The sequence below is a fragment of the Chiloscyllium plagiosum genome, chromosome 39 (genome assembly GCF_004010195.1).
Source record: "Chiloscyllium plagiosum isolate BGI_BamShark_2017 chromosome 39, ASM401019v2, whole genome shotgun sequence".
NCBI classification, from domain to species: Eukaryota; Metazoa; Chordata; class Chondrichthyes; order Orectolobiformes; family Hemiscylliidae; genus Chiloscyllium; species Chiloscyllium plagiosum.
In genome coordinates, this window is record NC_057748.1 from 15,166,338 (window position 1) to 15,190,114 (window position 23,777).

At 38.5% G+C, this 23,777-nt stretch overlaps 1 protein-coding gene across 15 annotated transcripts in view; it reads right to left on the reverse strand.

Annotated features, from left to right (window-relative positions):
- Positions 1 to 21,811, reverse strand: part of LOC122542270 (activating transcription factor 7-interacting protein 1-like) — a 193,021-nt gene extending 171,210 nt beyond the window's left edge. For 3 of the 15 annotated variants that reach the window (XM_043679826.1, XM_043679831.1, XM_043679829.1), the window contains exon 1: positions 20,921 to 21,811. In XM_043679826.1, the coding sequence (XP_043535761.1) occupies positions 20,921 to 20,949 (29 nt within the window). In that variant the 5' untranslated portion in view covers positions 20,950 to 21,811. Of the gene's footprint in view, positions 1 to 2,604; positions 2,819 to 4,103; positions 4,212 to 20,544; positions 20,884 to 20,920 lie in introns of those variants that run through there. The other 12 variants (XM_043679837.1, XM_043679832.1, XM_043679838.1 and 9 more) reach the window with 9 other exon arrangements.
- Between the last annotated feature and the right edge of the window lie 1,966 nt (positions 21,812 to 23,777).

The window sequence follows — 23,777 nt, forward strand, 5'->3', positions numbered from 1 at the left end:
CACACTTGCATGAAACAGTAAAGCATGAAATGACTGTCTAGTGTATAAAATCCAAAGTCATAACATGTTCTACGCTACACCACTCATTTCAATGAAGAAAGTGGTTTGCATTTAAATTTTGTCTTGTCACTGGCAAGGAGAACGCTGTTGCCCATCTGTATTGGTTTTGATCTGAATAGCTTGCCAGGACATTTCAGAGAACAATTCAGAGTCACAGGCTCACAGTGTTTCTCTAATGGGCACTAATGAACCAGGTGGGTTATTATGACAGTCAAGAATTGTTTTGAGATAACCATTATGAAGACTTTTTCAAATCTATTTAATAGAATTTATTTTCTCCTGTCGACATGAAGTGACTTGAACCAATGTCTCAGAGGATTAGCCTGGATTCTGAATGACTAGTCCAATATAGTTACCATTATGTCACCATCTCAAAATCTCTTATGACATCAAAAACACTTCAGTCAACTGAGGTATTTAGATTCCATTTGTCAATAAAAGCTTCATCTTTTCTAGATATCATTGGATCACAACAATAAATGTTGACTATAAAATATCTGCCACAACAGTTGCATGGTTTATTAGCTCTCTGTAGTGTACAGCAAAGATAGCCTTTAATGACTGTACAAGTAAAATGCAAGACTTTGTTGTGTTACTAAAAAGTCAAATAATGTAGTGTTTATGTTGTACACATTCAATTTAAAATATATTTCTCATTATGGATTTTAAAAATTTACATATCAATACACTAGTCAAAAAACTTGAGTGCCTCAAGTCAATGTCTGATCAAAATATTTCTTAATCACCAACTTTTAAACTATTACAAAAGCATGGTAATATTTCGAAAGTTTGTTTTATGTTCTTATTTTTCCCCTAGAGTCAAAGAATACAATTACTTAAAAGCAATGGGTAACAAAGTCAAACATTTTTGATGTGAGACAATAGCATTTTAATCATAGATCAAACAGGCAAAAAAAACTACAGACTGGTTAGTGGTACAGAAAGTAAATATTTTTCCAGAAATCTCAAAAAAGCTTTATGTTGAGAAAGAATTTTCCATCCATTTAATTACTTCAGCCTATTGTTATCTTGATGAATACTTTAAATCACCATGATTGTCTAACAATTACACTGTACCTGTTAAAAAACAAACACTGGGCTAACAGGCCTGCCCACTGCTGGCATTAACATGCTAATATTTCATGTTGTATTACAGACATACCTGGTCACTTGATGTTTAGGGACAGCTATTAAACTTGCAATAAAAAAATGCTTCCAAAAATAATACTAGTAAATAGCTCAAAAAACCTAACTCCATTCATTGAGCTCTTGGTTACAGTGCTCGCTGCATCACTTACTTGTGTGCTCACAGATTTAGAAACTCAAGCTTGAATAAGGCATTGTAAAATGGAAGGTTAGAAAGGCAAAATAGATAAATAAAGTTTTTTTACCACTAAGATGAATAGTCACATGCTCAAGGTAATTTTTCAAGGTTACTAGTAAGATCCAAGTGCTAGCCCTCCCCCCCCACACAAAAAAAATCCTCAGTGCCAATTAGTTTTGATTACAATTTAATCTAGAATGTTCTGAAATGCAGCTGGGTGGTTCATATCCTTATGGGAAAAAACATCATAGCATATTTTGTTAGGGATAGACAAGGCAATGACTAACGAATGAACATGAATAAAAAGGAAAATAAAATCAACAGCATCTAGTACATTTTATTTTTAAAATTGCATTTGGCTGTGCTAGAAAAATATTGGTTTCAAGAGAGGACGTTAAAATTCTGTGAAATTTCAAACCAGAATGTCAAAGTGTAGCAAATGCAGCCAGTCAAAAACAGAGCCACCTTTAAAAATGTAAAAAAAAAAGGAAAAAAGCAGGAAATAAAGGACTTTGTTCTAATTGAATTCAAATAGGCATTTTGGCATTGTTGTTACAAAATTAAGTGGCAGATGAAATGCATGTCAAAACAAATACGAATAGAAAGACTTAAATGAGAAGATCCTGGAACCTTGAGAGAAGCTGCAGTACTGAAGACTGTGAAGATGATCCTGGTACTAGGTTAAACATTATGCAAAAAGGAAGAGAGTGTGTCAAAGAAATTTCAAAAATACTAACCCAAAAACATTACTTAGAACACTGGTTTAAATATTAATAATACTGCTTTGCCAGGAGGTCTCAAAACAAAAAAGTTTAAGCAAACTGAAAATATCTGACGTAAACTACATTAATTAGCTCCACCACCAATCTCCCCACCCCTCCCTCACAATGCATAGTTGCAAGATTTAACATTTTAGGGGAGATAAAGATAAGCTATTACATAAGCAGGCCAGTCTATCATATTCTTGCATTTATAATTGTAGATTCTACAATACTGTTCTGGGATTGCTTTACTTAATATTTCCAGAATGTAGAGAATTCCTTCACTTTCAAAATAAATTAATTGTATCTACTGAATAACCCATCCCTCTCCTGTACTCCAACCATTCCATATTCTTTCGTGGTATGTTTCAAACTGAAACTACACCAATTCTGTTACTCCTCTCTCCCTACAAACCAAGATGATAAACACTTCTGAAAATGGTCACAATTGTTACTTACCAAGGAGAAGTAATAAAATGCGCACATCCCTCTAGTTGAAAATAGGTTAAGTCTTACGAACATCACATTAACGTTCAACCATATTAAGCGTTCTTCGATCGACTTTAAACAGTCCTGAATACTACGAGTTTGCTTAAGTAGGTCCTGAATCTCCATTTAGCAGCCATTTTTGCTCCTTCTGATAGGGTGACCATTTTATACAGGTTCCAGTGCACTAAACATAAAACAGTTGTTTTCCAAGAAATGTAGCATTTCTAATTTAAAATGACACATAGTAAAACATAAACCATTAGATTATATTTTAGAAGTTGTTTGCACCCAAGATTAGCGAAAACAAAAAAAATTGCTCAATTAGGAGTTGGAGGTGGTGAGGAGTTGGAGCTGGAGAAGGAAAAACGTGAAAAACACTGAAAACACCAACAGAATTTCTGATAAAAAAAAGTCAATAAATGTTTAATTCTGCTTACCTGGCAAAAAAAAGTTGCTATGTAATATTTGTACTTCCACAAATAAACCATAGGAACTTGGAGACATTTTAACAGGAGTGGAACAGCCACAACAACTGTCAGCCATTTTGAGGTTGCAGAGGCACGGGTAATTAAGGTTACTACAGCTTCATCCCACCTCAAACAAAACAATTTCCTCTCTGTAGAGAACAGTTAGAACATGGCTTCCTGCCCTGCAGTGCCAGTCTGAGTAATTTTAGCTGGTTGGTGGGTGGGGGTGTGGTGTGTGTAAAATATTCTTTGCCTGCTACAGTCAGATATCTGCAAGCTCACAACCACATTAACAACAACAGGACTTACCAGCAGACAGCAAGCTCTGATTGTTGGATATGCAACTACAGTATAGCAGATGTGTCTGGAGGCGGCTCCTCACCGACGTCAACTGTCTGTCAGTCATGCTAGGCAATTAGCGAGCAGGATTCAATAGTACAAGTTTGTTTGCTGCTTCCTAGGAATCCAGGCCAGAGATTCCAGGCTGCCAGAGCAAGCCAGGCGGCTGTTGAAACCAGCAGGCACCAGAAGGAGGGGGAAGGGAAGGAAAACACAAAAGAAACCCTACTTCAAGAACATACAGGAGGAAATTGCCAGAATGCAGGATGTGTCCCCTAGATTAAGCCCCAAAACACATTTGATTTTATGCCCATGTGACTCATGCCCAAAAGGAGTTGTAAATCACATTTAAGCAATTTAAAAGTCACTTCAAAAATCAAATAAACACCCAAGCTTATTTAAAAAGTGCCCAAAACAAAATTGAACAAACTGGAGATTAGTGTTCTGTAGATTCCCTTTAGGATTACAAATCTGAAAAAACCCACATACACACTTAAACCATTAGTCCTATAAAGAGTATTATTTTACTCCACTCAATTTTCACAGTACTGAGAATATCCAAACACCCAAAATCTAAAATTACAACATACTTTCATTACCAATAGATGATAATATGGTTTATTGAAACTAGAAAATATTTCCTCCTCTGCTCCATTTCCTCACCTAAGTACACAGCCAGCAGCACAATCTGCTTTTCATTTCACTGGATTTCACTGGTGAGAAAGATCTAGATGACTCACGCTCACAGCACCCGCCAGTTATAACATCTTCGCAATTGTGAAATAAAGAGCAGGCTGGTCACCACGCATTATCCTCAATAATAGCACGTGTTCTATTATATGTACGATATGGACATATATAGCTTTTATTTAAAATGTCGACTACAGCTTTAGTTACAACTATTTCCATTTTTCAGAGTAATTGTAGTGTATCAAACATTGCATCAAATACAACTTCGGAGTTCTAATGTTAAATTGCAAAAAAGTGCAAACATAAACAACACTGGCATAGAGAAATCAGCATCAAAATTAGTACTGGAATAGCTATTTTCTGAGTTAATACAATTTGGAAGTATATGGAGGTTACAACTAGAAAGACTCAAGGTGAAATGAAGGACATTTGTTAAAACGTTGAAGGATTTAGTGACACTTGCCAACTGTACACTAACTGAAAATCAATCATGACAGTGCAACAAAATTGATCATATTTGCAGGATTCCTCCAAACTAAAATAAAACAAAATATACTAGCTGGATAGTGAGCTTGTGTATTGGTGCTAGTGGGAACTAAACTGATCCCTAAAATGGATCCAGAATTTTTGTAAAAAAAAAAGAGGAAAATTAAAACAAATGCATAGAAATCAAATACACACTCGTCAAAGTTATGTTTTGCCTACCAGAGGTTAAGCACCAAAATGGATAGCTTCCAAACAGTAGAAATGTTTTGCTTCAGGTTTTCTAAAAACTACCCCTGGCTTCACGTTGGCCTCGAAGTACCCCTCCCCCATCAAAATAAGGAGTTTGAATATGTAGAATTTCAAGTTTCATTTTAAATAACAAATGAAAGCAAATTGAAATAAATTCTATTAAAGATGCCAGAACTCAAAAATTGTAGACAAATCTGGTTATCAAGAAATACTAAGCATTATACAACTGACAATTTTCGGTGTGATGAACTCAGATTACAAAAGGAGATATCCTCCCACACAATGAATTTCGTGAGAAACAAGCTGGATTAAGAAAAGCATAATACAGAAAAAAGGGGCAATCTGGGGTTCTAAGCAATTTCTGGTCATGTGATTCTAGCTGCTCAGTTCCTTGGGTAATGTAGGATGCCAGGGTCCCAGCAAACAAAAAAAATAAATCATAAAATGGCTACCATTCTGCAGTGCAGAGAGCTGTTATCTCAGGGGCTCATGTCAGTGGGAATGGGCCAAAATCACCCACTTAAATGACCTCGAATTTTATTTGTTTTAAAAAAAAATCAATCCAGTTATACCAAAACCTTGCTATTTGAAAATTAAAACTAAAGTAAAGTAAAATAATATACCACTAAGTATATTTCACCAAATGCATTAACCCTATTTTCACCCAAAATACCTTACTGTGGCATAGTCACTGGTGAGGGCTGTATCATTCTGGTATGGAATTAAAATATCCTGTCTGATATCTTTCAATCCAGAAAAGTGAGATTTTGCAAAACAAAACTACAGTATACCAAATACAATCTGTTCTAACGTGGTAGTTGCGATTTTTTATGTGTGAGGTCCCATGAGAACGCACAATAGAAATAATGGGGCCTACAGGAAAAAAAACAGGGTTGGGGCAAACTGAAAAAATTCAGTCAACATCAAAAACGGACTATGTTATGGTTTGTGTTAGCCTAAGACAATGTTAAAATTTGTACTTTTTCACTAAAATGATTTTAACACTAAAGGGGTTTCAGAGCTTGCCGAGTTAACAGAACTATAAAGATGACGGACAGAGTCATCACCAACATCATTACTTTCAGGTGCAATTCTAGATGCAGGGTTACGACAAAAAAAGAAAATATTTAATCTAGAAGTGGATGGCTGTGGTTCATTGAACTCAGACTGTTTCTTGAGGGTTGGCTTTTAAAAAAACCCATTTAGTTTTTGCTGCTTTGCCATCTTTCTTCTTTTATGAAGAGGCTATTCATGGGGTGCCAGATATGCCACAGACTGACTACAAAGCAGAATGCAGCAGGATAGTATTGTTGTTCAAGAGCTGCAACTGCTTCTCAACTTCTCTTTTTGTCTTCTAACCCGAGGGAAGTGGAAAGTTCTCACGGTGCTGCATCCTGGGCTTCATAGTCTTCAACTCGAGCTTCAATTTCCTCTGCAGTAACAAAGGTTGTTGTAGATCAGTCTCCACTTCAAATCCAACTTGCTTTGCAACAGCAACACAATGCTGAAAGCTCCTGACAGTTCAGCAACTTTAAAACATCATGAAGAAAATCTGGGAGAAGCTTCCGCCAAACTGCAAGTGGGCAGTCATTACTAACGGCACCCCAAGTCGCCAGAGTGATGTCAAGAGCATTCTTTAAGCTCTTTCAAAATTGAAGAGCACTAGCCTCATTGCAGCCACTGAGTGGGATAATCAGCTTCCTGAATGTGTGCTGTAAATAATAAGCTTTAAAAGCGGCTTTTGTACCTTGGTCCATGGGCTGAATGAATGAGAGAGGTTGTGTTTGGAGATAGAAATAGCACTGATGTTTTCAGATGGCTTGGCCCATTGTCCAGGAGGAGAATTTTTGAAATCCAAAATTTTCTCCTACAAAAGTTTCTAAAAATATCCTCAAAAACATCAACAATAAAAAAAGTCACAAAAACAACCTGTCACCCAGGCTTCTTTTGCTTGTCCTGAAGGAAACACCTAAAGAGGACTTAAGTTAACATAGAACAATACAGCATAGAACAGGCCATTCAGCCCTCTAAGTCACGCCGACCATAACTATTCTCAGCTCGTCTCCACCTACACTATCCTAAAATCATCCATGTGCTTATCTAAGGATTGTTTGAATCTCCCTAATGTGGCTGAGTTGACTACATTAGCAAGTAGGGCATTCCACACCCTTACCACATAGAGATTGAATCAAATGACAGCCAATGGTAGTTCACATTTTTAAAAAATCGTTCTCAAATGATACAGCCAAATCACTTAACGAAACCCATATTATAGGGGGACGACCTGTATCAGTAGTTTTAATTGCATTAGAAATTAATTATTAATCTCAGCATCCCTACATTCACACTACAAGAAAATTAGGCTCCATTCACAGTGGTACAGGTGTTACACAAAAGGTAAAACAAAATTATCTTCTCCCAAACTTAAAATAGCTGGTTCTCTTCCAGTTAGTTAATACTAAACAGTCAAGACGGATATAAATATATCAAATACTCAACAACAGTTACTAGAATTACAGCACTTCATGTCACCAGGACAGCATAGTCCCCGGCAAGTGCAGTCTCCATATTATATATCCAGACAAACATTCGCCCAAGAGATATCTAGCTCTTAAGGTCAGATAAAATGGACAACTAAAAAAAGAGAACTTGTATGCCACTACTATTCACATCTACTTTGAGAAAGTCGAATCCTTCAAGATTCCATAGTTTTCTTTAAAATAAAAAGTGGATAGGGTGGCAGGAATAGTTGGCAAAACAAAAACACAAGTCCTGTTCAAACTTTATCGCATTTAGCATTTCCTCAATTATGTCGCAGCTACCTGCTTCAAAACATTGAGAGCACCATATTACAGTGGTCTGCAGAAATTCCTCCAAAATGCATTTGCAATTTTTGAAACCATCCTGCTTCTGAATGCTCCCAAAGCATGGAAAGCTTCTGGATCCACTCTATTACACTGCTGTTTCAAATTTCAAAAGATCTGCCAGACCTTCTTGTAATCTATCCTACAATGGGATTTTTAAAACAAAAGCCCAAAACGCTGCTCAATCTTTGAATCTTTCAAACTTTTTCTAATTTTGATCTGTTCTGCAATTCTTCTAGTATTATCAGTACCTTTAAGAAAAAAGGTAGAAAACGGAATCCAGACTGCACAAAAATACTCCAACATTGGAGTAAACAAGATTCAATGTACACTTCTATTCCTTTAGAAAGGAAATTCCAGTATTAACTTAAGCCTTTACAGATTTTGGTATCTGCATTCAGATCTTTTGGATCCACTACTGCATATGACTTGCATGAGGAATAAATACTGCACCATTCCTCATACCAAAATGAAACATCCCACTCGTTTGCTATTTAGGTATACATTCACCAAGCCTGTAGATACCTTTGTATTTTAGTACAGTGTGATGTGATCATTCATAGTGACAAGTCCAGAACAAGAGGACACTGTTTAAAAATAATGAGTAGGCCATTTAGAACGGATAAGGAGAAACCTCTTCACCCAGAGAGTGGTGAATAAATGGAATACTCTGCCCCAGAAGGCATTGGAGGCCAATTCTCTGGATACTTTCAAGAAAGATTTGGATAGAGCTCTTAAAGATAGTGGAATCAAGTGTTATGGAGATAAGGCAGGAACAGGATACGGACTGTGGATGATCAGCCATGATCATAATCAATGGTGGTGCTAGCTCAAAGGGCCAAATGACCTACTCCTGCACCTATTGTTTATTGACTATATGCTGTGCTTTGGTATCATTACAAGTTAAACATCATATTCCCAACTCAGGTCCAATCATTGAATATTCATCATGGTACAGATTTCCTCAGGAACACTAATACAAAATAAAAAGGAAAATACAATGGAGCAGGAAACTGGCCTAAAAATATTCACATTTTCTTGTCAAAGATTAGATTAGATTACTTTACAGTGTGGAAACAGGCCCTTCGGCCTAACAAGTCCACACCGACCCGCCGAAGCGCAAACCACCCATACCCCTACATTTACCCCTTACCTAACACTACGGACAATTTAGCATGGCCAATTCACCTGACCTGCACATCTTTGGAACTGTGGGAGGAAACCGGAGCACCCGGAGGAAACCCACGCAGACACGGGGAGAATGTGCAAACTCCACACAGTCAGTCGCCTGAGGCGGGAACTGAACCCGGGTCTCTGGCGCTGTGAGGCAGCAGTGCTAACCACTGTGCCACCGTGCCGCCCCTATTTAATGACTTATTGACAAAAATGGACCTCATACATATCCCTGTGAAACACCCCTTGTTAAAAGGCTCTGGCAAAGATATTGCCTGAATATTTCCAGCATTTTTATGAAGTCTTGTAAAACACCACTTGCTACCAGCCCAAACATCCTTTAACACTGGATTTTATAGGTCATCTTTAAATCATCTACCTGGGGCTGACCTTTGCCAAGATTCTGAAAGGTGCTACTTTCTGAAAGAGTAGGGCTAGGGTTAGCTTTGAGTTGATTTGATTGGAGTCTTTTGAGAACGTAACCAAAATTATTGAAGGTAGAGATGTAGACATTGTTTACAGGGACTTTAGTGAAGCCTTTGACAAGGTTCCACATAGACTACCTAGTAAAAAAGTTAGATCACATGGGATTCAGGACAAACTTGCCAATTAAATTCAAAAAAACTGGCTTGATGGTAGAGTCAAAGGGTGGTGGTGGTGGTTTGCTTTTCAGACCAGAGCCTTTTAACAAGGGGTGTTTCACAGGGATATGTATGAGGTCCATTTTTGTCAATAAGTCATTAAATAAACAACTTGGATGAGAGCTGAGGCGACATGGTTAAGTTTATGGATGACACCAAAATGTGTGTTATTGTGGACAGTGAAAAAGCGTTATCTAAGCTTACAAAAAAGCTTGTGATCAATTGGGTCAGTGAGCCAAGTGGCAGATGGAGTTTAATTTGGATAAATGCGAGATGTTTGTTTTTACCAAAAATGCAATAAGAGTAGGACTTAAACAATTGATAGCAGAGCCATGGATAATATTGTAGAACGGAGAAAAGTGTGGTTCAGGTGCACAATTCTTTGAAATTTGGGTCACACGTAGTCACAGTGGTTAAGGCATTTTAACATGCCTTCATTGCTCAGACCTTGGCATATTGGAATTAGGATGCAATGTTGAGATTATTCAGGGTGTTGGTGAGGCCTCTTCTGCACTGCAGTGTACAATTTTAGTGGCCCTACTATAGGAAGGATATTAAAATTGGAGGGGGTTCAGAAATGTTTTAGCAGGATGCTGTCAGTAATGGAAGGTTTGGGACTTTTTTCACTAGACTGTGAGGTTGAGGGGTGACCTTGTAGAGATTTACAAAATCAGGAGGGGCATAAATAAGGTGAATAGCAAGGGTATTTTCCCTAGGATTGGATGGGGGTAGGGTCTCACAACTAAGGGGCATATTTTTAAAGAGGAGAAAGATTTTTTAAGAATGACAAAAGGGGAACTTTTTTAAAAAAGCAGGGTGGTTTGTAGGTGGAATGAACTGGCAGAGGAAGTGGTGGATGCAGATAGTAACATTTGGATAAGTACACATATAGGAAAAAAGCAGACAAGTGGGACTAGGCTGGTTTGGGAACATGACTGACTTGGACCAGTTACACCAAATGGCCTGTTTCCATGCTGTATGACTAAGACACTACTTACTAAGTAGCAAGACAGCTTGTCAGACCAATAGATTAACCAATTTTTGCCAGACCAGAAGTAGTAGTTTACAAGTGGTATTAATAGTCAAGTACTTTCACATTAAAAAAAACAGGAGTTCTTGCTCCCAATCACAATCCAGTGGCTCTTCCTGGACGATCAGGCAAGGACCGAATCAGGTTCAGATAAGAGTCAGTTCACCTTTGGTCAAGCATGTTTACACCTCACAATAATGAATGGCTTTACAAATATTGCCACATTGAGAGATACTGGAAGGAGGAACAGGCACCAAAAAAAATTTGCTCAAACATTAAGATGCATTCAGAGTTGAGAAAAGGCTAGCAAATGACTTGTATTGGAATGTAACACACTGATATATATAAAAAAAAATCAACAAAAACAAAAAAAAAAAAAAAAATCAGTCAAGAAAAAAGGATTCATCAGTTTTTTAATATAATTCACCATACAAGAGTTGCAGGCTAGGTAAAGATTGTTACCCACCCATAACTGGACTTGTCAAAAAAAAAGGCGATGAGTTGCCTGCTTGAAATGCAGCGAATGTTTGTCATGCAAATATGCACAATGCTATTCCAGAGGATTTCAGGATTTGTTGCTAGATAGATATTTATTATAGACAGTTCTTCAAGGTATCTGGGTCAAAATCTTGGAACTCTCTTCCTAGAAGTACCATGGTTATCCCTATGCTCCTAGGACTGCAACAGTTCAAGACCTGATCAATGGTAAAGAATGCTGGTCCAGCCAGCAACATCCACATCTCATGAATAATAAAACAAAGAACTGCAGATGCTGGAAATGCACAAAGAAAATTGGAGAAACTCAGGTCTGACCACACCTCTGGAGAGAAAGCAGAACTAACATTTCAAGCCCACAGCATGCGAGAGACAGCACTGCTTTCTTTCCAGAGATGCTGCCAGACCTGTCAAGTTTCTCCAGCAATGTTTCAGCCCCAATGGTTTTTTTTTTAAAAAAACTGACAGCAACAGTAGAAAAAAAGAGATATAGTTCCAAGACTAGATGGTTTGCAAGGGAACTTCCAGATGGTGATGTGTGCAGGCATCTGCTCTCTTTGGTCCTTCTCAGAGGCAGAGGTCATAGATTTGGAAGTTGATGCCCAACGTATTTTGTAGATCGTGCAGAGCTCCTGCTATATAGTGACAGAGGGGGTTAAATGTTGATGTTAAGATTGGGTGCCAATCAAAAATAGGCAGCATTCTCCTGAATGGTGGAGTCAAAGAACGTGTTAAGCTACATTCATCCAGGAAAATGGAGAACATGCATTCATACTTCTGAATGGTGCCAGAAAACTGGCAGATGAGTTTTATGAAGGAGTGAGAACCTACTCGCAGATTTCCCATCTCATGACTCACCCCATACAGTCTTTATATGACTAGTCCAGCATAGCTTCTTGTCCATGTTGGAACACCAGGATGTTGATAGTAGGGAGATGGTGGAGGAAGAAATTCAGCAACGGTAATGCCAGTTTTAAGTCTATGGTCACTGTGCTCATTCACAGGTTACTACTCAATTCAGATAAGCCATTCACTACTTCTGAAAGATAATAGGAAACTATCTGCTTTTTTTCTTCAGTCACAAGTGACTGTTCATTAAACAAGAGCTGGTATTTTTTTTTTTAAAATCAAAAAACCCTGAAAACATTACTAATTAAAGTTCTGAAAGTCATGCTGATTTTAGTTTTCCACAAGCTCAATGGCTTATTTTTAAACCCCTACCTTGGTTCCTGTGATGTTACCTTCACCCAGAAGGGTAAGAACAATACCAAAAGAAAATCAGTGTTCATCACTGATCACATCTCCAAAGCATTAGACAACAATAATTATGCAAATGTAGGAACTCATTTCACAAATTAGAGAATTCATTCATTGAAATAGTACAATGACCCATTAATTTTGGTGACATTTGAGGTAGATGTGTTGTTTAGAACTACCTACCAAAGAAAAATGTCAAGGAATCTTTAAATTACAATAGCAAAAGAAGTTACTTAAGAACACAGCACTTCCTTAGCATTGAGTACCAGTGGCAGGCTGCAAAGACCAAAACATGGCTTCAATTAACAATACTCTTGCTAGAGTCAGGGAAAAAAAAAATCAACCTGAAGGGGAATGGACTAAGGTTAGAAAATTGAATGGCTTCAAATTCATATTTCATACCATGAACAGAACAGTGCTTTTAATATTTGTTGCTATATAGATTATGGATATCCTTTACTTGTACACAGCTAACACACAAAATACCAATACATCGTTGCACCAATTTGTTTTAAAAAAAAAATCTAACTGGCAATCTTGAGCAGAGTGTTTAAGACACAAGAGCTTGATTCAAGCATAAAAGCAAGTCCCACCCACTCCAGTGGGTCATATGTCTGAACAGGTTGATTAAAATATCTGACTAGCAAACACCATGTTAACTAGGCATTTATTAAGACTCCAATCATACTTCATAATGACAGGATTTAAAACTGCTGCATAGAAAGTGTGTTCTAATATGTGGCCCAACAGCAGGACCCAAACAAAAAAAAAACTATGGAAGTTCTGAAAGTGAAGTAAGGTTCTATTGTTCCAGATTTCATTGAAGACTTGAAAATTCAACAAATCATTACTCCAAAGCAGAGCAAAATCAACGCTCAGATTGTTATTTTTTCATATTTGGAAACAGTGGCATGTGAAGAAATGGTTACATTAATCACACAAGAAAATTTCAAATCAAGATTTTTTGATAGAAATATTCAAGAAAGTCCAATAAACTAGTTTCACACCAGAAAAAAGTAATTCTGCAATGCATGCAACATCTTTGCATCTCAAACCAAGCTTCATACTCCTCACAATGCTATGAAGGGAGAAAGGACACTAATCTTTAAAAGTAAAAAAGTTTAACTATTTAAATTTGGGTAATAGAATTAGATGTAAAACATTTATATACAAAAGGTTAGAAAAGCTGTTTAAAAATTGCGACAAAAAACTCAGTGGGGACATGTGTACTTCAACACAATGAAATGTTGTTTTCAGGGAAAAAAAAAAGAGCTAGAACTCTCAATGGAGTTGCTATCCTAATAGCCCTCAAACTGAGATTACAAAAAAAAAGGTGATTTTCTTTTCCTCCTTTGTCTATGTTTCAGGGAAAGTCATCACCAGACGATCAGCTGCTGAGGGAAACACCTGTGTGCAGGTGTCTGATATCGTTCCTTTAGAGCTTTGAACAGTTGGAATTTCATCTAAGATTTAGACATGGCCTTATAAATTGATAAGTTGATATAAATTGCTATGGAAAATTCACCATAGATCACAAGCAGGTTGCCTTGAAATAAAGCAAGATCCAAATTTGTTGTATTCAGTACGTGATGTACAATTTAGATTGATGCTGATTTGACCAATAAGATAAAATCTTTTGCAGATTTTTCATCATGGTCCTTTGGAGATTGCAAGGCTGGCACACCCTTTCCTGAGATAAGATGCCCAAAATACAGTGGCTCAGTGTTAGCACTGCTGCCTCACAGCACCAGGGACCTGGGTCCGATTCCAGCCTCAGGCAACTGTCTGTTGTGTTTGCACATTCTCCCTGTTTCTGCGTGGGTTTCGTCCGGGGACTCCGGTTTCTTCCCACAGTCCAAATGTGTGCAGGTCAGGTGAATTGGCCATGCTAAATTGCCCATAGTGTTGGGTGCAATAGCAGGGAGTAGATGAGTAGGTTACTCTTCAGAGGGTCAGTGCGGACTTGTTGGGCCGAAGGGCCTGTTTCCAGACTGTGGGGAATCTAATCAAACTGATCACAGTATTCCTAATGCTGTCTGACCAGCACTGTATGCTTATCAGTCAACAGTGAACTTTTTGGGATCCTAAAGTGTTCATTGTTGACTAATAAGTTAAAAATTACCTCAATGATCCTTATTAAAAAAGGTGGCATCAAATGAGGTAGTCCTTTAGAATTAACCAATAGTCCCTCCTCATAAATAAAAACACTTCATCTTGTCAACTCTATAGTGAATCTACATTATACATCTTTACTATTTTAATTCCCAACTATGTACTGAAAAGAAACATTTGGCCTTCAATAGTAGAAACAGAAGATACCAGGTGACAGCTTCGCTCCATGATTTCCTGGAACAGGAGGACTAGCCTACATGTGCATCAAAAACACATGATCTTTCACATCACTGTACAAAATTTGATAACTGCCTGCATGGGGATTAGGCAGTTGGGAGTGAAAGCTTGAATGATCACAATTTTAAAATAATCCTATACTGACTCAATTAGATTCATTTGTTTAGGCAGCTCTTAAAGTGAATTTTTATTTAAAAACAAAACCAAAACCAATCTCTTGCTGCCATTCCCCCTCTTTAGCCCTCCCAACAGAAGGGATATCAAAATAATTCCTTTCAGGAATTCCTACAAAAAGCAACTCAAAAGATGGTGACAAAGCACTGAAGCATATTGTTAATCTAATAGCAATTTCAACCCAATTATATTTAAATAATGTTCACTGCATCAGTGGATAACATTTGCTATTGTAATCTTTAGCCTTTTCTGGAAGTCAGCAATTACTGACTAAAAGAATTTGTTTCTTAAATATCCTGTAGGCAGTCATACAGCATAGAAACTGACCCTTCGGTCCAACTCATCCATGCTGACCAGACATCCCAAGCTGACCTAGCCCCATTTGCCAGCATTTGGCCCATATCACTTGGAACCCTTCTATTCATATACCCATCCAGATGCCTTTTAAAATGTTATAGTTGTGCCAGCTTCCACCTCCTTCTCTGGCAACTCATTCCATACATGCACCACCCTCTGGATGAAAACATTGCCTCTTGGGACCCTTTTAAATCTTTCCCCTTTCAATTTAAGGCTACGCTCTCTAGATTGGAGCTTCCCTAACTGAAGGAAGGCCTTAACTATTCACCTTATCCATGCCCCTCATGATTTTAGAAGCCTCCCTTGCTCCAGGAAAAACAACCCAGCCTATTCAGCCTCTCCCTATAACTTCCATCCTCCAGTCACAACAACATCATGAAGTTCGACAACAGCTTCTCGACAGAATGGCAACCAGAACTGAACATGACATCCTACTCTGATATTCAATGCACTAACCAATAAAGGCAAGTGCTCCAAATACCTCCTTCACCACAATTCCATTTTCAAGGAGTTATGCACCTGCATCCCTAAGTCCGTTTGGCATAATCCCCAGGGCCCTACATTAACTGCACAAGTCCTATCAGATTTGCCTTACCAAAATGTAGCTTCTCTCATATCTGGATTAAACTCTATCTACCACTCCTTAGCCCGTTGTCCAATGGAACCTTGCTCAGATGGGCCAATGATAATCTTCACTGTCCACTATGTCACCTATTTTGGGGTCATCTGAAAACTTACTACCCATACCTCCTATGTTCACATTCAAATCATTTATGTTAATGACAAAATCCAGTAACTCCACACCAATCCTGGAGGCACACTGGTGGTCATAAGACCAAATATGGACTTTCACAAGCACAGCATTTAAAAAGAAACCTCCATCTGGATTGCCAGGGAATCAAGCAAGTGGCACAGCAACATAAATGAACTCCTTCACATACATTTTTTTCTTAGTGTATGAAGAAACATGAAACATTTTATCAAATTGTGTTTTTAGGAGAATCCAATCTTGGACAGGAAGCCATTCTATAATCAAGACCAACAAACGTGATCATTCAACACCATCTTGGAAAGGTTTCCACCAGGTGTTCCAGATTCTTCCCAGCCCAGAGAAGTGCAGGTTAGGTGAAGTGGGGCTATGCTCAATTCCTGATGAAGGGCTTTTGCCAGAAACGTTGATTTTCCTGCTCCTCGGATGCTGCCTGACCTGTTGTGCTTTCTAGCATCACTCTAATCTTGACTCTGATCTCCAGCATCTGCAGTACTCACTTCCACCTAAATTGTCTGTAGGGTCCAGGGATGCATAGGCTAGGTGGATTAGCCATGGTAAATGCAGGGTGATGGGGTTCAGTCCGGGTGGGATACCGTGCAGAGAGTCAACGCAGACTCTACAGGCTTATTGGCCCCTTTGTGTACGGTAGAATTCTATAGCTCCAAGACAGTATGGCGGATGGCTTGGCTGGAAACAGCTAGTGCCTCCATTCATTTGCTGCCCTTCGAACCCCAAAAGTTGAAAGGACGTGCTGGCAAATGAACCTTAGGTGAGTGCTCACAGAGCACAGTTGAAATGTTATACAATGCTGCTGAGTTAGTGGTAAACGAAGTGCCAATCAAGCTGCCCTTTTCAATTATGAAGTTAAACTTCTGAAGTGTTGTTGGAGCCACAATCACCAAGGCAAGAGTACAGTATCACGCTTCTGCACTAAATGGTGGACATACCCTGAGTCAGAAAGCAAGTTACTCATCTTTAATTTCTTGTCTCCAACTGTCTTGCAAGCAGTATATATTGCTAGTCCAGTTCAGCCTCCATCCAACAGAAAATCTCAGGATGTTGACAACGATACATCCACAAACTCTGCAATGTCTTGGGCCTGAAATTATTTCTAATAATTTTCCTTTTGGGCCACATATGACTCGTTTTAAAAATCAGGTGAAAGGCTTTCCAGTAACCTTAGTTTTTTTAGAATTCACATGCAAGTGTGGCATCAAATACAGCTGATATAAAAGGGTGGTCACTTTTACCTCCTTTAAAGTCCTTTTCCAAGATTGATCATTGACTGATTAATAGAATCTTCTCAATGGCTTGCAGCAAATCTGCAAATAAAGAGGAACAATACCCCTCCATAACTAGAAACAGGTTCCTTTAAGAAATCTCACACCAGCTTAATTAGAATTGCATCTTTTGATTATCAATGAGGGTCAAAGTAATCCAAGGCAGGCTTCTTGACACATACAAAGCTAGTCATTACGGATATGTGGAGATCAAACTAAAACATGAATTTGCACAATGATTAGAATATTGCAAAAAATCTCAAGGCACTTCTTAGGACCATTATTAAACAAGATCTATCATGGACCCATAAAAAGGAGAATTTACTTTCAGATCAAATATTTAATATTATTGCAAACTTGTGATGCTTTCCACCAATGCAACATTAAATGGTAGTAAAATTCACAAGATGAACTATGGAACACATTTAGTCCAGGATGTATCTGGATCTCTTCAGAGTGAAAGCTTTTCAAAGAATCTTTCAGGCATGAGCTCTTGGAGACTGGAAATGCTTTATTTCGTGTTTTTTTGAAAGATGGAAAAATGTGATGATTAGTTTGTTAATTATTAAATCTAAAACTTTGTATGGAAATATCCAGCCCAGGTGAATACAATTACCAATAGGCACAGCAATAATTTTAACTCAGCTATCTAGAAGCTTTCAACTGAAGGCATGTATCAAATCCATATCTTGCACATTTCTATGAATGGAAAGCACTGGCGCCCATGATACAGCAGAACATCAAGTGGCTTAGGCACCATGGTGATTTTTTGAAGAGGTACTGAGATATAATCAGCTGAATGATGATTCATAATTAAAATACTCAAGTCATTTAACAGGAAACCAGTGATCTGAAGCAGGATTAAATTATGGACATCCCCTTTCTACAAAGGAAGTCTTCAATAATGCAAGCCAAGATATGCGAGAGAATACACATTGAACAAGCAAACATTGAATGGAGTCCATGAGGGAAATTACAGAGTGCATAAATTACAAAGTGACAGAGTAATTCCAGTTGAGAGAGAGAGACATGGAACCTCAACAAAACAATTTGTGCTCTCTCGTTAAAAAGTAACTTCACATTTCATAGTGTCAAATATTTCTGTATTCCACTTCATGTGACTTTTTCTTTCCAATTTTGGAGAAGGAATCTTCAAACAAAGTCACAATGCTGAAATATTTTCCATCAAATACTTTCTCTTAAGCAGATGTCATCAGTAGGGCTTCACTGCGCACGGATAGGTTTTTTTGGTAAAATAAAAGGTGCAACAGGAGTATTATTTTTGTCCAAAATAGAGACTGAAAATTCACACGAATCTCATTTGGAAATTTACTATGTTAGTAAAGGGACCAAGCAAATTAAGGTGCCCTGATGCAAGATGAAGCATGTATGTTTATAGATGCGCCATATATCTAACATTTACTGCAGTGCAAGACAATGTTATTTTTGCAAGCTCCTTCAATGGACGTGTTCAATTATGTTAATGTTTTACACAACCCATTTTCAACCATCACTACTGGTTCAATTTCCTTTTAAAAAGTGACCACAAATTGTGAAGACAAACATTGAAATTCTTTACATAATTAAACATGCCATATATTTGCAATGTTTAAAGAACATTAGTGTGCCAGATGGGCTTTTACCAATTTTGTCGTCTTCAAGGTTTTCTGGCCCAATTCTTGCACATTTATGGAATTCAATGAGGTACCTTGCCTTGATGTTATAAAAGGCATTAATACAAAATGTAAAAAGTTATTGAATACTTGTGAAGACAAGTGGTTTTAAGAATTGCATTATACAAGTACAGTTGTAGTCAAGTAAAACAGCAAATGCTGGAAAACTAAACAAAAAATGTTGGAAATATACAATTAGTCAAACAGAACCTGCAGTGATACAAACCATTTACTTCAGGTGACCAGAAATAAAGAATATTCAATTCAGCTTGGAAAATATTCAACCAATACAGAAAAAAAGTTGAAAATAATTGTTTTAATTACCAAATAAAAACACATAGCAATCCAGTTGAAAGCCGAACCAGACACAGCCACATATACCCAAAGGCAAAAGCCAGTAATAAAAACGTGACTAGCACAGGAAGGTGGAATCAAGGAAGACGATCATTCTTTATGTTAACAAAGTAGCAAAGTCAAAAAAGGACCAAATGGCCTACTCCTATTTCTACCATACTTTATTTTGTGATGCTCACGGATACTTGTGCCTTTTCTTGTGGTTTCAAATTTACAGTAGTAAGCTTTCATTCTTTTTCCTTGTATTACAAAATGTTTTATTTGTTTTCCTCACAAAAATCACAAGCTGACCCTTCCATTCCCACTTCTCACCCGAGAGAGATGTAATTTTCCATCCAGGTCTTAAAAGGCCAAAAAAGGAGCTTTAAGAAGGATTAAAGAACCTATTGTCCAGCATCATTGGTCACAGTATCAATAGGGAAAGAGGAATTTGCCACCTGATGGGGCACTACCAATCCAGTGTAGATCATATGCCAAAAGGTTCACTACGTAGGAATTAAAAATCAGCTAAATATTCAATACAACAAGAAAGCAAAATTTAGTGTTGCCTGTGTCACAGATAAGCATACCAAGTCATGGGATACAATGAAAAATTAATAATCAGGTGCAGGTATCAAATATCAACAAGATCAGTAAGGAATTCACAATGACTTTATTGTTAATAATTGTACAAAAGGACCATGTGACTTAGCAGTCATCTGTCAGTTGACCTATAGTAGTACTGCGCACACAAATTGTGGTCCAAGATTGTATAAGCATACATTTCCAGTTTGTTCAGAATTTTCAGATGCATCAAGTTACTGAGTGAGGGATAACCCAAAATTAGTTAGGTTGAATGTTCCTGATATTTATTAAAAATCAACAGCAGCTTGGAGCTGGCTCCCACTGAGTTGTACGTTAATACTGAAAATATACAATTGGTATAAATGCATTGCATTAAAATCAGTGTAACAAAAATTACAAAATCAGAACTACCACCTGTTCACACATTTGTGTAGGGAAGTGGGGTGATAACTTGCAACTCTACTGAAGCTAAAACATTCATGCAGCAAAAATCCTACAGCAATGCAGCAACTAGACGCTGCTCAGGCTCATTTGCAGTCAGCTCATCCTCAGCTTTAATTTATATAGAGGCAGGCAAAAAAAAAGAGGAATTAAAGTGAGGAAAAATAAAACAAAAATGCAACTACATGATTAAATGCAAAGTTTTAGTCAAAAATAATTAAATGATTTGTTGGAAATTTGAATAACCAGCCTTACCTTACCTTATTCTGAAGTTCCCAACGCAGTTTCCACTTAATAAACAGAGAAGAAGAAAGGGAAGGGGAGGTGGGTGGGAAAGAAGCTCCCGCAAACACCGGGGCTTTAAGCGTGTGCGTGTGCCGACTGGTCCGTCTAGAGCGCCGTGCGCATGCGTAATGCACTGGTGGTCTCGTGCAGCAGCCATGCAGCTCCAGTGCTGCTGCTGCCGCGCAGGCGCAGGCGCACCCACGGGGCCTACACACACCGCCCCACAGGGGTTGAAGACGCTCCCCGGGAGAGGGAAAACAAACAAAACTGAAAACGCAATTAAAAGTCAGGCGACACTCCAGGAGCGAAATAAAACACAACCATATTAATGTAACGATTCGCTTACCTTTCCGATGCGTTAAAGCGTAGTTTCATGAGGTGTATCTCTGTTTTCTTTTTTTTTGTCCCACCCTATTAAAAACAAACCTTTCCCCTTTTACCTACAACAACCTCACACCCGCCCCCTCCTCCCCCGGTCGCAAAATGGCGGCCGCGCATGGAGTGTATGCAAATTAGAAAAATATCGCTCATATGCAAATTAAGGAGAAAAACACATATGCCGTGTGTATCTCACTTTCAAATTTCCCCGTGTGATTTTGTTTTATTTTTTTTAAAACCCGTAATTATGTATTGTATTTTGTTTGTGGAAGATAAATTTCAGTAACATGGCAGTGGAACCTCTTATCTATCCTCTACCTCGCCTCCCTCCGCTGGAGTTGCTCGCTCTCCCCGCGCACCACTGAGGGCGGTAGCTCACACTCACTCTCCCCCTCCCGGGAGAGAGATGAATATGCAGATAATAGAACGCCCGTGTGCATTCATTAGGAACGCGGCTGCCAATCATCAGCCAGCACGGGGGTGTTATATGCAGATCGCGGGTGCCTATATGCAAAACAGGCAACTGCGCTCGCCCGACGCACCCGAAGCAGGAGGTGGGCGGGGCATATGTAAATATCGTAGATAAATCATTTGCATAACCGCTGTCGTTTTCAAAACCCGTCCGTTGGTGCAGCGAAGCAGTTGGTAACGTTCGTTGCCCATTTATTCTCCTTTAGGTTAGAAGGGTGGGGTTGGTGATCATTATTGATCCTCGGCGTCGTCGTGGTTCGTTTTGTTTTCACATTGCCCTTTAAAAACTGTACATTTACCGAGTTTTCGGATAGCTTATGCAAGATTGAAATCCTTTTTTTAAATAAAATAGAAAGTGTCCTGGTCGGAAAAGAAGTGGTTTCCCCAAACACCGCATTCCAAAAAGAATGCACCTCGACAACCCATTGCAGTGTTGTTAAATAAACGCCTGCATCAGTATTCTCTCAGCAGCGTCGTCGCTTGCAATTCTTCGCCCCCAGCATGCGCCACTTCCAGGACTGACCACCAATGTCGCTGTTGAGCACAAAGGCGCTTTTGACGCGAGAATTTGTTACAGATCGAACATGTTGCAAATACAAATTGTGACCATTGAGAACTGTGAAGCCTCCAAAAACATAATCCTTCGGTTAACCTTAGGATGTTTGAAATCTATTTTAAGTATCTTGAAATTGTTTAACTGTGGTTAAAAAAGTGTTAAACACTGGTGTTTCTGGAAACAAGTTACGTTTGACGACGTAGCACTCCAGTAGACAGTGAAGTTAAGATTTATTTTAACGAAACGAAGGAATTCGGATGCTGGAGATCGGAAACAAAGAGAAATAGAAATTGATAGAGAAACTCAGAACCTTCACACCCTTCTGGAGAAGGGTCACTGGACTCGAAACTTGCCTTTCGTGGGTGATGCCCAGACCTCCTGAGTTTCACCAGTAATTTCTGTTTTTAAAATTATTTTTAAACTTTTTCATGAAAAAGATTAGTGGATAAATTGGGGAATCTGGGAGTGTTCTTAGAAAAAATAGACTGAGAAGAGTTTTGACGAAGGCATTCATGATGGATATAGACACGGTAGATATGGAAAAACTTTCAACTAGCTGGTACAAGAATTGAGAATGCAAGAGCTCCAATTGAGATTAAAGTAACAACAGTGCCACATGGAAAAGCTTTTATTAAAAACCATTTGTGTGGTTAGAATCTAGATTGCACTGCCTAAGAGTGTTGTGGATAGACAAGCAGGAGGCTGGAAGAACACATTTCTGATGAAGGGCTTTTGCCCGAAACGTCGATTTTCCTGCTCCTCGGATGCTGCCTGACCTGCTGTGCTTTTCCAGCACCACTCTGATCTAAACTCTGGTTTCCAGCATCTGCAGTCCTCACTTTTGCCTGGAAGAACACAGCAGGCCAGGTGGCATCGGGAGGTGGAGAAGTCGCCGTTTCAGTTGTAACCCTTCATCAGTACTGGGAGTAGGCTCACCCAAAAAGTCGACTTCTCCAACTCCTGATGCTGCCTAACTTACTGTGTTCTTCCAACCTCCTGCTTGTCTACCTTGGATTCCAGCATCTGCAGTTTTTTTTGTCTCAGAGAGTATTGTGGAGGCAGATTCAAATCAAGTCTTCAAACGATAATTTGATAATTATTGGTGGGAGTGGGGAAATAACTGTAGCCTATGGGGAAAGGTCATGTGGTGGAACCAACTGACTAGCCAGCACTGAGTCAATTCCTCATCCTGCAACCTTCAATGATTCCATGCCTCAATGGGAGAGAGAGATACAGCTTATCAAAGGGATACAAAAAAGACATTGAAAAAGGAATGCAAAACAATTGCAAGGCTTATCAACGATAACATTAAAACTGTTCACAAATATACTAAGAGGAAGAGGGTGTGTAGAGATAATGTGAGCTTTCTTAAAGAGACGTGCAGATGATACCACAATAAATATTAAGAATGGTTAAAGCAGTCATTCTTAAACTCAGATCAGTGGATCACTGGGAGAGACTTTTTGGTGGAATCTGTGAAATAAATGAATTGCAGCTAGAAACGTGACAATTTGAAGAAGGTCACCTTAGTTATTAGCGACTATTTCTGAGTATGCAGGGTATTGCTGATAATTGTCTGCAAACCAATGACGGCTCATCAGTCTTAAGTACTTTCTCACTTCGAACTTGCATTGTACTCCTGTGACAATATTTTGAGTGTTGTCACATTGATTACTAATCACCAATGTGACCCATTTCCTATAAAACATTAGATCATTTATTAAACGTAATTTTTCCATTTTCCTTTCATGTTCACCCGAACAGCAAAAAAAACTGACCGCATAGCTGAGACAATAGA